We start from the raw sequence: 12,263 nt of genomic DNA, 5'->3' as shown, positions 1-12,263 counted from the left end.
CCTGCTGCTCTACTTTCCACTCCATCCCCCCCCCCCCCCCCCTTCCTTGTCTCCCCTACAGCCTCTCAACACTGCACCAGGTAGTGGGAGGTAGCAGACAATTTAACATTACTTATTTACAAAATATAAATATCTTTTGACGAGGAAAAAATCCTACATTACTCAGCCAGACAGTAGCCTAAAAATTATATAAAACATCTGTAACTGAAAATTTTATTTCTTGTCTGCATCTGTAGACCCAGTACACTCTGCAGGCAGCACTGTTTCTTCTTCCCCCATCCGTACCCTGATCTCTCTCCCCATTTCCTGCTCCAGAATAGTTGCTGCCGTTTGATGTATTTCAGTTTGTCAAGCCTAAGCAACCAGAGATAGCAATTGTATGTGAGGTGTGCTTGCTTCTGTGAATGTGTATGTTTTCTTTTCCGATGAGGGCTTTGGTCGAAAGGTTAATGTGTAACAGTCTTTTCGTTGTGCCTGTCTCCTGTTCAACGTGTCCTCTTTAAGGTGAGTAGCAATCTATCCTTTCTGTAATTATACAAACAGTTTGGGTAGCTATGAATCTGAATAAAGAGGAAGTGGCTCATTAGTAATGAAGGTCAATGTAATAAATCGATTCAAGTGAAAATGTTATTTCCCAAGTGTATTTACAGACCATTTATATCAGATAAGGTCATTCTAACTTCATTTAAACTTCTAGCAGGCATAACCTTATACCTGTTGTTGAGTGGACGATCATGACAGTCTTGCATGCAGACGAATACTTTTCCATGTATTAATTTTTATATAGTCATCTAGCAAATACGATTTATACATTAGAACTGTCAATTAATTCACCCTTCAACATAAATTTTTGTGAGGAGATCAGTCCCCGATATTTGACCACTTTCACACACGTACACAACTTAAGAACAGAAAATGAATGCTGGAACATAGAATAACTTCACTGATAACTAGCCAATATGAGCAAGAACTTTATTGCATTAATGATGTCTCACCTCTCAAACATCCTGTGCAGTATATGCAGCGCCCATTTCTTTGCCTTCCACCACGGTAAGTCAACTCTATCGTCTTCATCCACAGCATTTGTTTGTTCTGGTACAGGTCTATCGACAACAGCTCGACAAATTTCCATCCACTGTGAGAACACTTCCCGAGAAATCAGTTCCAACGGAAGAGAATACTGAAACAAAAAATTTCAGTGTATTTTAAGAAGTACATAGAATATGTACCACCACTCATCAGAATTCTCACTGATATATACTCATACACTTCTATGTAAATTAGTCTGTGTACAAACCTGAGTCAATGCAAAATATATCTTAAGAATCTGTTTTTGCAGTAATACGGACTGTTCTGACTGATCAGGAAGTAATCTTACGCACAACTGGTATATCATTGGGAATAACAAATTCATTGCTTCATTTAAAGGGCCTCTTTCTTCACGTTTCTTATACCTGTGGAATGTAATAGGCCATGTTTATTAGTATTAACATGCAACAATTGTTAGAACAGTATATTTTCTTATCACTTACTCAAGGAAATAACTTACTCAAAAATTTTCACCAACTGATACAAGCAGAGAAGGGCTCCAGACCAACCAGATGCATCAGGATTTTGAAGATATATACTGATTTTGTCAACTATTTGTGTCCACCTTCCAGGAAAGTCGTGTTTAACAATATTACTCACACAAACTGCTAACTGTACTCTGAAAAATAGCAAGAATTCAAAATGAGAAGCAATATGGAAATGTTAATGGCAAAACAAATTTAGGTAGCTAATATTCAGAACACAGAGTATTTGCTTCTTTCTCATAGACTAACATGCACTAGCCAATACATTTTATAAAAATCTGGTAGTTAATGAAACTGTGTGAGAAGGACTATTATTAATTTAATAAAAACCATATGTTTGGAAACTTACACTCTGCAATGGAGTGTGCAGTACTCTAAAGCTTACTGTCAGGTTTAAAGTTAAAGAGTCACATTTTTTTTCCTTCTGGGTTACAATTTGTACTTGCGTAGCTCTCAATTCCCCTAAAAAAGTGAGGGTCTTGTTTCGAGTGCAAGTCAGCAGATAATTCAGCACTACTTATTTACAAAACACAAATGTTTTCAGGATGAGGAAAAAATGTTCATTAATCAGCCAGACAGTAGCATAAAAATTATAAAAAAATTTAACCGAAAGTTTTATTTCCTCTCAAGTTCTAAAAAAACATTGTCATATGTTCAATCACAAAAAAACATGGTGCACTCGCTATTGGGATATGTTATCTGTTGCAAACTGTGCAAATGTGACAATGAATGTAGTTCTGGTGTGTCACAGTACATGATGCTGATAATTTTGACTGTTTCTGAAAGCCCAATGATTGCGATTGTGTATCAGAGTACTATATAAGATACCTACACTATGTGATCGAAAGTATCTAGCTACCCCCAAAAATATACGTTTCTCATATTATTAAACAATGGAAAATCCAGGATGGAATGTAACAATATTAGAGAAGGAAAGTTGCTACTCATCATATAGCGGATGATGCTGAGTCGCGATAGGCACAGCAAAACGATTCACACAATTATAGCTTTCGGCCATTAGGCTTCTATCAGCAAAACAAACACACACACATGCACGTGCAAACACAACTTGCACACATGTCTGCAGTCTCAGATAACTGAAACCACACTGCGAGCAGCAGCACCAGTGCATGATGGGAGTGGGGTACGGAGGAGGCTGGGGTGGGGAGGGGGAGGGATAGTATGGTGGGGGTGGTAGACAGTGAAGTGCTGCAGTTTAGATGGAGGGCAGGAGAGATGATGGGAAGGGGAGGGGGGAGGAAGTAACGGAAAGAAGAGAAACTTCCCTTTCTGCTACTTCCCCCCCCCCCACCCCACCTTCTCTCCTGCCCTCCATCTAAACTGCAGCACTTCACTGTCTACCACCCCCACCATACTATCCCTCCCCCTCCCCACCCCAGCCTCCTCCTTACCCCACTCCCATCATGCACTGGTGCTGCTGCTCGCAGTGTGGTTTCAGTTATCTGAAACTGCAGACATATGTGCAAGTTGCGCTTGTGTGTGTGTGTGTGTGTGTGTGTGTGTGTGTGTGTGTGTGTGTGTGTGTGTGTGTACTGCTGACAAAGGCCTTAATGGCCACAAGCTTTAATTATGTTTTTCATATTAGATGCATTGTGCTGCCAAGTAGTCAGTATCAGCGACCTCAGTAGTCATTAAGACACTGTGAGAGCAGAATGTGGCGGAACTCACGGACTTCGAACCTGGTCAGGTGATTGGATGTCACTTGTGTCCTATGTCTGTATGCGAGATTTCCACACTCCGAAACATCCCAAGGTCCACAGTTTCTGATGTGATAGCGAAGAGGAAATGTGAAGAGACACGTACAGCAAAAGAGCGCAAAGGCCGAACTCGTCTTTTGACAGACAGAGACTGCTGACAGTTGAAGAGGGTCATAATGATTAATAGGCATTACTTTCAATAGTTGTATGTTTCTCACATGGACATGTTTCAGAATTTCCAAATTACATAATGCCAGGCATTAACTGTAATTCACAAACTGCTGAATTCCCTTTTTACTCAAAAAACAAACCAAAATTTGTATGACACTGTGCTAAATCCTGATGGGAAAAGGACAAATGAATTGACACTGTACTAAACGGTAATTCAATGTAAAAAAAAAGGGCACTCTTAAAATGGGATATTCATACCAGGGCACTCAATCAATTTCAAGCATGGAAATGTTTGGGGTGGGGGTGGGGGGGGAGGAGATGGGGGAAATGCAACTTGCCAAAGCCAATGGTACCTGTGTAAGAGTTCAAGGAGCACATACTGCTGTGTCCAATAATAGCTGAACAAAATATACTCAAAATACATTAAACATATTCACAGTTGTGAATATGGGCAACCATCAGCTGTATAAATGGAATGACGACAATCAAAATTTGTGCTGGACCAAAACTCGAACCCAGATTTCCCACTTATCGCTAGCAGTTTCCTTACCATTCGGCTATATGACCATGACTCATGGCCAGACCCATACTTCCACATGTCGTTAACCATGTGCCTGTTTCTTTGGGCACGCATGCACTGCCAACACCAGGCGAGCGACTATCAAGTAAAATGTCTCCCCTGTACGGAACTGTACATAATGGATGTACAAGTACAGGATGTAGAGACAATGGTTGGTGCCTTATGGAAGTTTGGGCCTGGACTTGAGACGTGCTCAGGTAGCCAAATGAAGAACAAAATCTGGGTCTGAGTCCCCGTCCAGCACAAATTTTGATTGTCATCATTCCATTTCTACAGCTGATGGTTGCCCATATTCACAACTGCGAATATGTTAAATTTATTTCATGATGGCTGTAGTCGCAGCAGTGCCTGTTGCTTCAGACATGCATGCATACCCTAACAGTATTCTCAACTTTACTTACGTCCAGAACCTGAAATGTCACCAAATTTGGCTTACTGACAGCAAGATTATATACTGATCGGTGCCTGCCACATTAACAACATGAGTGGTTCACAAGAGGTGGTGGGAGTGGGAGAACGGAGAGCGCAGCCAAGGAGGGTGGGAGGGACAGAGGGATGATTCTTCTTCCTTTCTACTTCAATGTTTACACTACTATTTGTTCCATTTTCACAGATGAATTGAGTCAAGATGGTAGCTACATCTGACTAATTTCCAATTCACACTAAAAAACAAAAGATTGTGGCCAATCTTCCAGTAAACGAAAAACAGAAGCAGTTCAGTACTGCATTAGTAAACCCAAAACTTATTTGAGTGCAAACCTTATGATGTCTGGTGCATGAACCACAGCATCAACTATGGCATCCCTGATCATGGCTCTATCCTGTTCATGTATGCTAAATGGTAATGGCTGTCCAGGTTCTACTTCTCGGTCTGCCCAATTCTGTGTGACAAGATTCTTTAAATATATTACACCTGTTGAAAAACACAAAAAAGAACATTTAGATTAGCTTCTTTAAATATATTACACCTATTGAAAAACACAAAAAAGAACATTTATATTAGTTTATGTTTATAACTGGACAATATAAAAAAAAGCACAGAACTTCAGCTCTGAACCAGCAATGACAGATCAACTTCTATTATCACTCAATTTCTCTTCACTATCCACATAGAACAATGTCTGATAAATGAAACTACATAAATTACATAACTACTGCACAAATATAATTTTGACACATCTGACACACAGAGGTGCCAGGGTTTCAATAATTTTAGTGAAGAGCATCCACCGTATATGAACAGTGGTAAAACACTTTTGTGCAAAAAATTGCTTGATCTGTTCTTGACCTCAAAAATTAGATTTTGCTTTACAATTTTGAAATTCCTCCAAACAATAGGAGACAATTTTTTCTGATTGGGATGGTAGAAGGAGAACGGTGTTATGTACACAAAGTATGAATTAACAGGCTGTCTATAATTATATATCATGAATGTATTGATAATTTGCTGCAGAATTAATTTTAACATTTTTAATGAGTAGTGAATCGTCAATAGATATTTTTTGTTGGAAGACAGACATTATTACATATGAAGTACATGCAAAGAAAATGGAGACCATGGATAAATGAAAGGAATATTTTAATTATAGTTTATGGGTAGTGTTACAACAATACACAAATGCCCATGATAATCACTGCAGTGTGTATGAAAGGAATGCAAAAACCTCCTAGTTTTACATACTGTCTTGTGCTATCTTCTTCTGGGTGACCTGAGGACCTAAAATTATAGTGTTAAGACTGAAAAACACAAGACTCACATAGGGATATGGTGTTATATGGAAAATATTTCAGGATTTGTCATCCCAATTTTGCACCAGGCTCTCAATAACATCATGAAGTTCACTAATGTGAGCACTCTACACAGCTTTGTTTGAGTTCCAATCAAGATGTTTGGGTAAAGAGGAATATTCAATTATAGTTTTGGCTTTGACCAGCAACATACTTTTAGTAGCTGTTGTGATGTCACCTTTTGGTGCATATTTTTACAATTTGGTTGTGAGTTGCGAAGCCAACAAATGTGGTAGCAAAAAACCTTGTTGTGGTGACAAGCTGATCTGTAGCATTGCCATTTGAAAAAAAATTACCATTGTTACCACATTATAGTGGCCATGTTGTTCACGACACATGTTTCCTTAGTCAATGGTCAAAGCCAATGACTAGTACTGAATATACATCTGTATCCAGATGTCTGTGGATTAGTAAGAATATCAGAATTATCTTAACATGAATTTTCTTGGAATGTTATGTATTTAGTGACACGTTTAAGTGTAATTATATTATGATATACACACTATCAGAAGTTTTTGCTACCATTTAACACACAGTATCACCTTATCAAAAATAATGACTGATAAATCTCTCACTGCACTGATGAAACCAGTAAAATCTGACTTGGCAACATGGGTCACTAATAAGAACTGAAAGCTATACAGAGGGCTGAAGAATGAGATGTCAAACTAGAAATGCACCTTCTAGGTGTATACTAGAACACAGAATCAGACAACTTTCGCAAAAACACAGGGGAACATTGCCCATAGATTATATGCAGGTTCAAATGTTATGAGGAAGCTGCTATAAATCATGATTAAGGCTGCAGTTACAGTGGAATGGCACTGAGTGACCAAATCTGCCCAGTGATCAGATCAGAGCAGTACTGGTAAAGCAAATACATGCTGCCGCATGTAAGTGATTATAAAATTGTCTGTAGAAGAGCAGTGCAAGAAGTGAGTTGCATAGGGCAGCACTAAAGAAATCAAATATGTTTGTTCACAGAGTTACAATCAGAATTGTTTAATAATTGCAACTGCATTTGGACAGTGCTGGAGGCATTCACTTATTGCTACAGACAGCAACGTCAGCTATGATCTCACTGTATTGTTGTGGGGGGAAGGGGGGCGGGGTGGCTTCACAGATGACTTCATATCATTCCTTTTTACTCTACTTCCTTTCATGGGATCTGCAGAGCAAGAATCATCAAAACAGATTACATTTCGTATACACTATGAGATTAGGTGGGGGAATATTACTCACTGCTGAACCGACTTACACTTTATTAATATCTCATTCATTTTACTGGATTGAAGTGACTGTCAGTAACGAAGTTCAAAGTAACATAGTTGACAAACACATGAAAAATAATATTTTATTCCTGGTGAGAAAATGTGTGTGATGTGGACAGCTCCACTTGCCACTCTATTGAAGTTCCATCTTGTTTCTTAAATATGTTGTTAACAATGCTGGATTTCTACCGCCCACTGCTCCAACATTCAGAGTTCAAACATTGTTGTGGAAGAGCACACATACATTTCACAATTTTACCCAGAACATTACAAGAAATTTTCTATTGTCTTCTGAAGCATTTACACTTAGCCCTCACTTATTCCAAAAGCATGTTATATTGTTTGTTATGCTCTAGACTGTTTCCTGTTTAAAAATTATCTCTTTGAATCCAAAAGAAGTTGGCTATAAGGTCTTAGGATCTGCTTTAACAATGAATATGGTTATCTTCAACAAATATAACTGACATACATGGAAGTGACGAGCATATTAAGCCTCTCTCCTTGAATCGAGAGAAATACACTTTCAGATTGAAATGTACATCACTTTATCACCATTCTCTCATCCATCAATTATAATGAACCTCCTCTACCTGCAAATGCTTGTCCTACAAGTGAATAAAAATGTTTATAGTTAGGAAACATTACGTCAGAATTCCATGGGCATTTTAGATGACTGCTTTTTCTTTTTTTTCCACGGCTATTGTGATTAGAAATGAACTTAGTCCAAGGAGATTGTAGTCTGGGTCCCACTTGCTATGAAACATAGTCAAATGTAGCAAGTATTAGTGAAACATAGTGGGTATTATCAATCCTGGACATACATGTAACCTTTAGTATCAACTATGAACACACAATTTTTCTGCCTCTTAATACTAAATGGGTGGCTAGACCATCTACTCAATCAGATCTTTTACAAAAATATATCTAAAAACAAAGACGATGTAACTTACCAAACGAAACCGTTGGTATGTTGATAGACACACAAACAAACACACACACAAAATTCAAGCTTTTGCAACCGACAGTTGCTTCATCAGGAAAGAGGGAAGGAGAGGGAAAGACGAAAGGATGTGGGTTTCAAGGGAGAGGGTAAGGAGTCATTCCAATCCCGGGAGCGGAAAGACTTCCCTTAGGGGGAAAAAAGGGCAGGTATACACTTGCGCGCGCGCGCATATCCGCCCGCACATATACAGACACAAGCAGACGTGTGTGTGTGTGTGTGTGTGTGTGTGTGTGTGTGCGCGCGCGCAGCTGCGCGCGCGCGCGAGCGAGCGAGCGAGCGAGTGTATACCTGTCCTTTTTTGCCCCCTAAGGTAAGTCTTTCCGCTCCCGGGATTGGAATGACTCCTTACCCTCTCCCTTAAAACCTACATCCTTTCGTCTTTCCCTCTCCTTCCCTCTTTCCTTATGAAGCAACCGTGGGTTGCGAAAGCTTGAATTTTGTGTGTGTGTTTATGTGTATCAACATACCAACGCTTTTGTTTGGTAAGTTACATCATCTTTGTTTTTAGATATATTTTTCCCACGTGGAATGTTTCCCTCTATTATATTCAGATCTTTTACAAATGTTGATTTATGTGGTAAAATCTACAATACGGTTTTCCAAGTACATACATCTACGAGTTTTAGATAGTGAGATCTTTCAACACACCAAGGAACCAAGGAGACTGACTTCCCAATGAGGCAATACAGGTTATCTTCAGAAATGTTTGCTGCACTGTTTCTATGCCTCACTATTCCTGTACACAAAGAGCTGCTGAAGCAGCTGATATCTCTGCACTGCTCTCCTCTGCAGTGTCACTCCACTACACTCTGGGGGCTTAAGTCCTGTAACTTACTTCAATTCTCATCTCCAGTACCTCTTGTTGGAAAATTGTTATTCCAGGATACATGGTGCAGAGGTGGTGAATGGGATGAGATGCTGTTCATGATATCTGTCACTTTGATATCAGTACTACCTTCACTGTTCCTAACACAAATTCCATACTGACTAGCAGCTTCTGCAAAGCACACAACTGAGTTAACGCCTACTGCAATGTTTTGGAGAGCATTTGGAGCAGCTTCACATGCTCAAACAATAATCTAAGACTTTATTATTGTTCACTTAGCTTTTAACAAAAACAGACTTGCACCTGTCCAGAAGCTAGTTCTGCTATGGCTCAAATTACTGTACTGTTTGTGCACAGCAGCATTCTGTGGATATACAAGGGTACACTGAAAAATAATGCCTCTGGATTTCTTATGTGAAAACACTTTAAGCTTTTAAAATAAAACAAAAGTTACTACCATTCTACATCTTTATTCTTCATGTCTACATATTTGCAGTCCTCAGTCACTAGCAGTCTCCGACTGTAGCATATTAACATGGTGGTGTGTAGCGTAACTATAATGTGCTTGAGAAACAGCATGCTGAAATCGAATTTCAAATTCAAAGGGTTTGTCCACACATGAAGTACCCTCTCCTTCAGCATGACAAAGTTGGGCCACACAAGAGCACTGTGACATATGCAACAATCTGACGATTTGGGTTCACTGTCATTGATCACCCTCCACAGATTCCCGACTTGGTCCCATGCAATTTTCATTTGTTTCCAAAACTTACAGAGCATCTTCAAAGACTTCACTTTGATAGTGATGAAGCAGTGAAAGCTGAGATGAGGTTGTGGCTCCATCAACAAATTAAAACATTCTACATTAACAATATCAACAAACTGCTCTCTCATTGGGAGAAATGTGTTAGTTATCAGGACATCTTTATAGAAAAATAAATAGGTAGACATGAAGAATAAAGAAGTGAAACATTAATAATGTTTATGTTTTAAAGATTTAATAGCTTGACACTCACAAAATATGGAGGCATTACTTTTCTGCACGCCTTTATACACCACAGTACTTTGAATTATCCAAACCAACGGGAGACATTTATAAGCAAATGAGATACAGAAACCCACTTGTACACAACCCCAAAGCAATGGAGACATGGCCTGGAAGAGGCTAATCCAGTAGACCTTCTCACATGAGGACTCAGATAATCAAATACACTTCGTTTCACTCATGAGCTATAGGCATTCCATTAATTATCAGCCAAGGCTGAAAGAATAAAAAATAGTACACTCAACTTCTTATTTTATAAGGGTGTGTTTATGCTGCCATCTCATTATCAACCTCAAAGGCCTATCATTTTATCAATGCCTGGCAATTATGAAATACGCCCACTAAGTCTTACATGTCCATTTAACTTACACTTTCATTGCTCACTATGACACACGTCAGGCAATGATATCAATATGGTCTGTGTTTTGAACCATGGTCATATCCACATATGAAACTTGGGTCACGATTGACTGCTTCAAGGTCACTTCAGAGTGACATGTTTGTCTCTGCTAACTATGTGAACAGCTGCAGGGTAATTACCACTGGCAAGCAACGAGGCTGCAGTATATATCTAACAAAGTTCCCAGCAAGCAGCAAGATGCAATCTGCCAGCAGTGAGCAGTGAAGTGCCAGCAGCAAGCCTGCAACATAAATGTATCCATAAGACCGGAGGATGCTAGCCCAATGCCAGCAATCTTCAAGAGCAGCAGCATCCGTTGCTCCAAGGTGGCACCTGTCGCTTCACAACTCTGCTTATTCAATAAGTACACATTTGACTAAACCAGCCTCATGTTCAGGCAGTACTAACAGAACTTCGAAGAGTGTTCTAGATCTTGCATACCTGCCGAATTATCAAAAAGGTCTAGCACTCCTGTCTTCAGTGCAAACAAACACAAGTCAGGGGATCATAGAACAGAAAGTCTCCCACCAGCTGATCAAGTACACTACTCAAGGCCTTTTCTGTTACTAGTAAAGATTTGTATGTTCTCTCAATATTAAGAAGGCACTACTGTAGAAAAGGCTTTTATAGCTCTTCTTGTGCTACTGCATATGTGGCTTAATTTGGATTGTGCTCCAACATAAGCACGAGCACTTTTCAGATGGCTCTTTGGAGGCTTGCACATAGACATGGAATTCCTTCAAATTATTTACATCAAAACTGTAAACTATTTCACACTATTAATGACAAACTGAATTGTAGAATGTATTATCAACCTCAAAGGCCTATCATTTTATCAATGACTGCATCACATGAAAGTTCATCATACCACCTGGCAGTTAACAAGGATGATGATGATGGGTACTGTCAAGCGATGATTATGGACCGTACTGTGATAACCAAGGTTAACTGAAGAGCAGCTCACTATGCCCCCCCCCCCCCCCCAACTAATATCAGTACCGTAACACACAGCAGATCAATTTCTCAAGGAGACAATGGTGAACCTTCAATGCCAGCACACTTTCTTGTCAAAGAGCTCCACAGTATGCCCCCACAAGAATTCAGACTGTGTCACAAGTTACCAGAAAACTTCAAAGAATAAACATCCCTCAATAATGAGGAGTTCCCACCACCCAGGCAATATGGTCCTAGTTCAAGGAGGACAAATACACCATTCTTTGAGCAAAGGACAGGTAGAGCGCATATTTTCATGAAGAGAAAACACAGTAAAAACAGCTGTTCTACAGGTGCTATAGTCTGATATAAACTAAACGTTACCTGAAGGGTAGTGGGCTGCACAGCTACTGCCACCACGGAGCCCGGCAAAGTTGGGCTCCCATTGTGCTTCCACTTCCAATGCACAGCACTGCCTGAAGCATTGTGCCAGCCAGTCCTCAGCCAGTAATTGTAACAAGAGATTTGGGTGACTTTCAGCTTTGTGGAGCTTACAATGCGTGATGAAAGTAGTTGAAAGAGGGACAGATCAACATTCAAAAGGTATCAGCCATGGCATGGTTATAAGTAGTCTACAGCATGAATACGTGTGTTCCAAGATGGAGTAGTTAGAGAGAGAGAGAGAGAGAGAGAGAGAGAGAGAGAGAGAGAGAGAGTGTGTCAGACAAACGATACCATCAGTGGCAGTTCCAACCAGCAAAGAGAGAGAGAGAAAGTGTGTATGTGTGTGTGTGTGTGTGTGTGTGTGTGTGTGTGTGTGTGTGTGTGTGTGGCGCGCGCGCGCGCGTGTAGGAAGGGCAGAGGGGGGAGGGGGGGGGGGGGGGGGAGGAGATTGCAGCACATGCTGGAAATTCAAAGGGTTTCATTTCTAATTGTCTGCTCTTATTCACTTTA

At 39.9% G+C, this 12,263-nt stretch overlaps 1 protein-coding gene across 2 annotated transcripts in view; it reads right to left on the bottom strand.

Moving 5' to 3' along the window:
• Positions 1 to 12,263, bottom strand: part of LOC124796299 (importin-7) — a 183,057-nt gene that overhangs the window by 124,467 nt on the left and 46,327 nt on the right. For both annotated transcript variants that reach the window (XM_047260420.1, XM_047260421.1), the window contains exons 3-6: positions 4,803 to 4,956; positions 1,550 to 1,708; positions 1,298 to 1,454; positions 996 to 1,180 (exon numbers count right to left, since the gene is read on the bottom strand). In XM_047260420.1, the coding sequence (XP_047116376.1) occupies positions 996 to 1,180; positions 1,298 to 1,454; positions 1,550 to 1,708; positions 4,803 to 4,956 (655 nt within the window). The remainder of the gene's footprint in view (positions 1 to 995; positions 1,181 to 1,297; positions 1,455 to 1,549; positions 1,709 to 4,802; positions 4,957 to 12,263) is intronic.

Source organism: Schistocerca piceifrons, chromosome 4, assembly GCF_021461385.2.
Source record: "Schistocerca piceifrons isolate TAMUIC-IGC-003096 chromosome 4, iqSchPice1.1, whole genome shotgun sequence".
In the NCBI taxonomy this organism is placed as follows: Eukaryota; Metazoa; Arthropoda; class Insecta; order Orthoptera; family Acrididae; genus Schistocerca; species Schistocerca piceifrons.
Note: the sequence above shows the minus strand (reverse complement) of the source record. Positions and strands in the feature narration are given on the sequence as shown.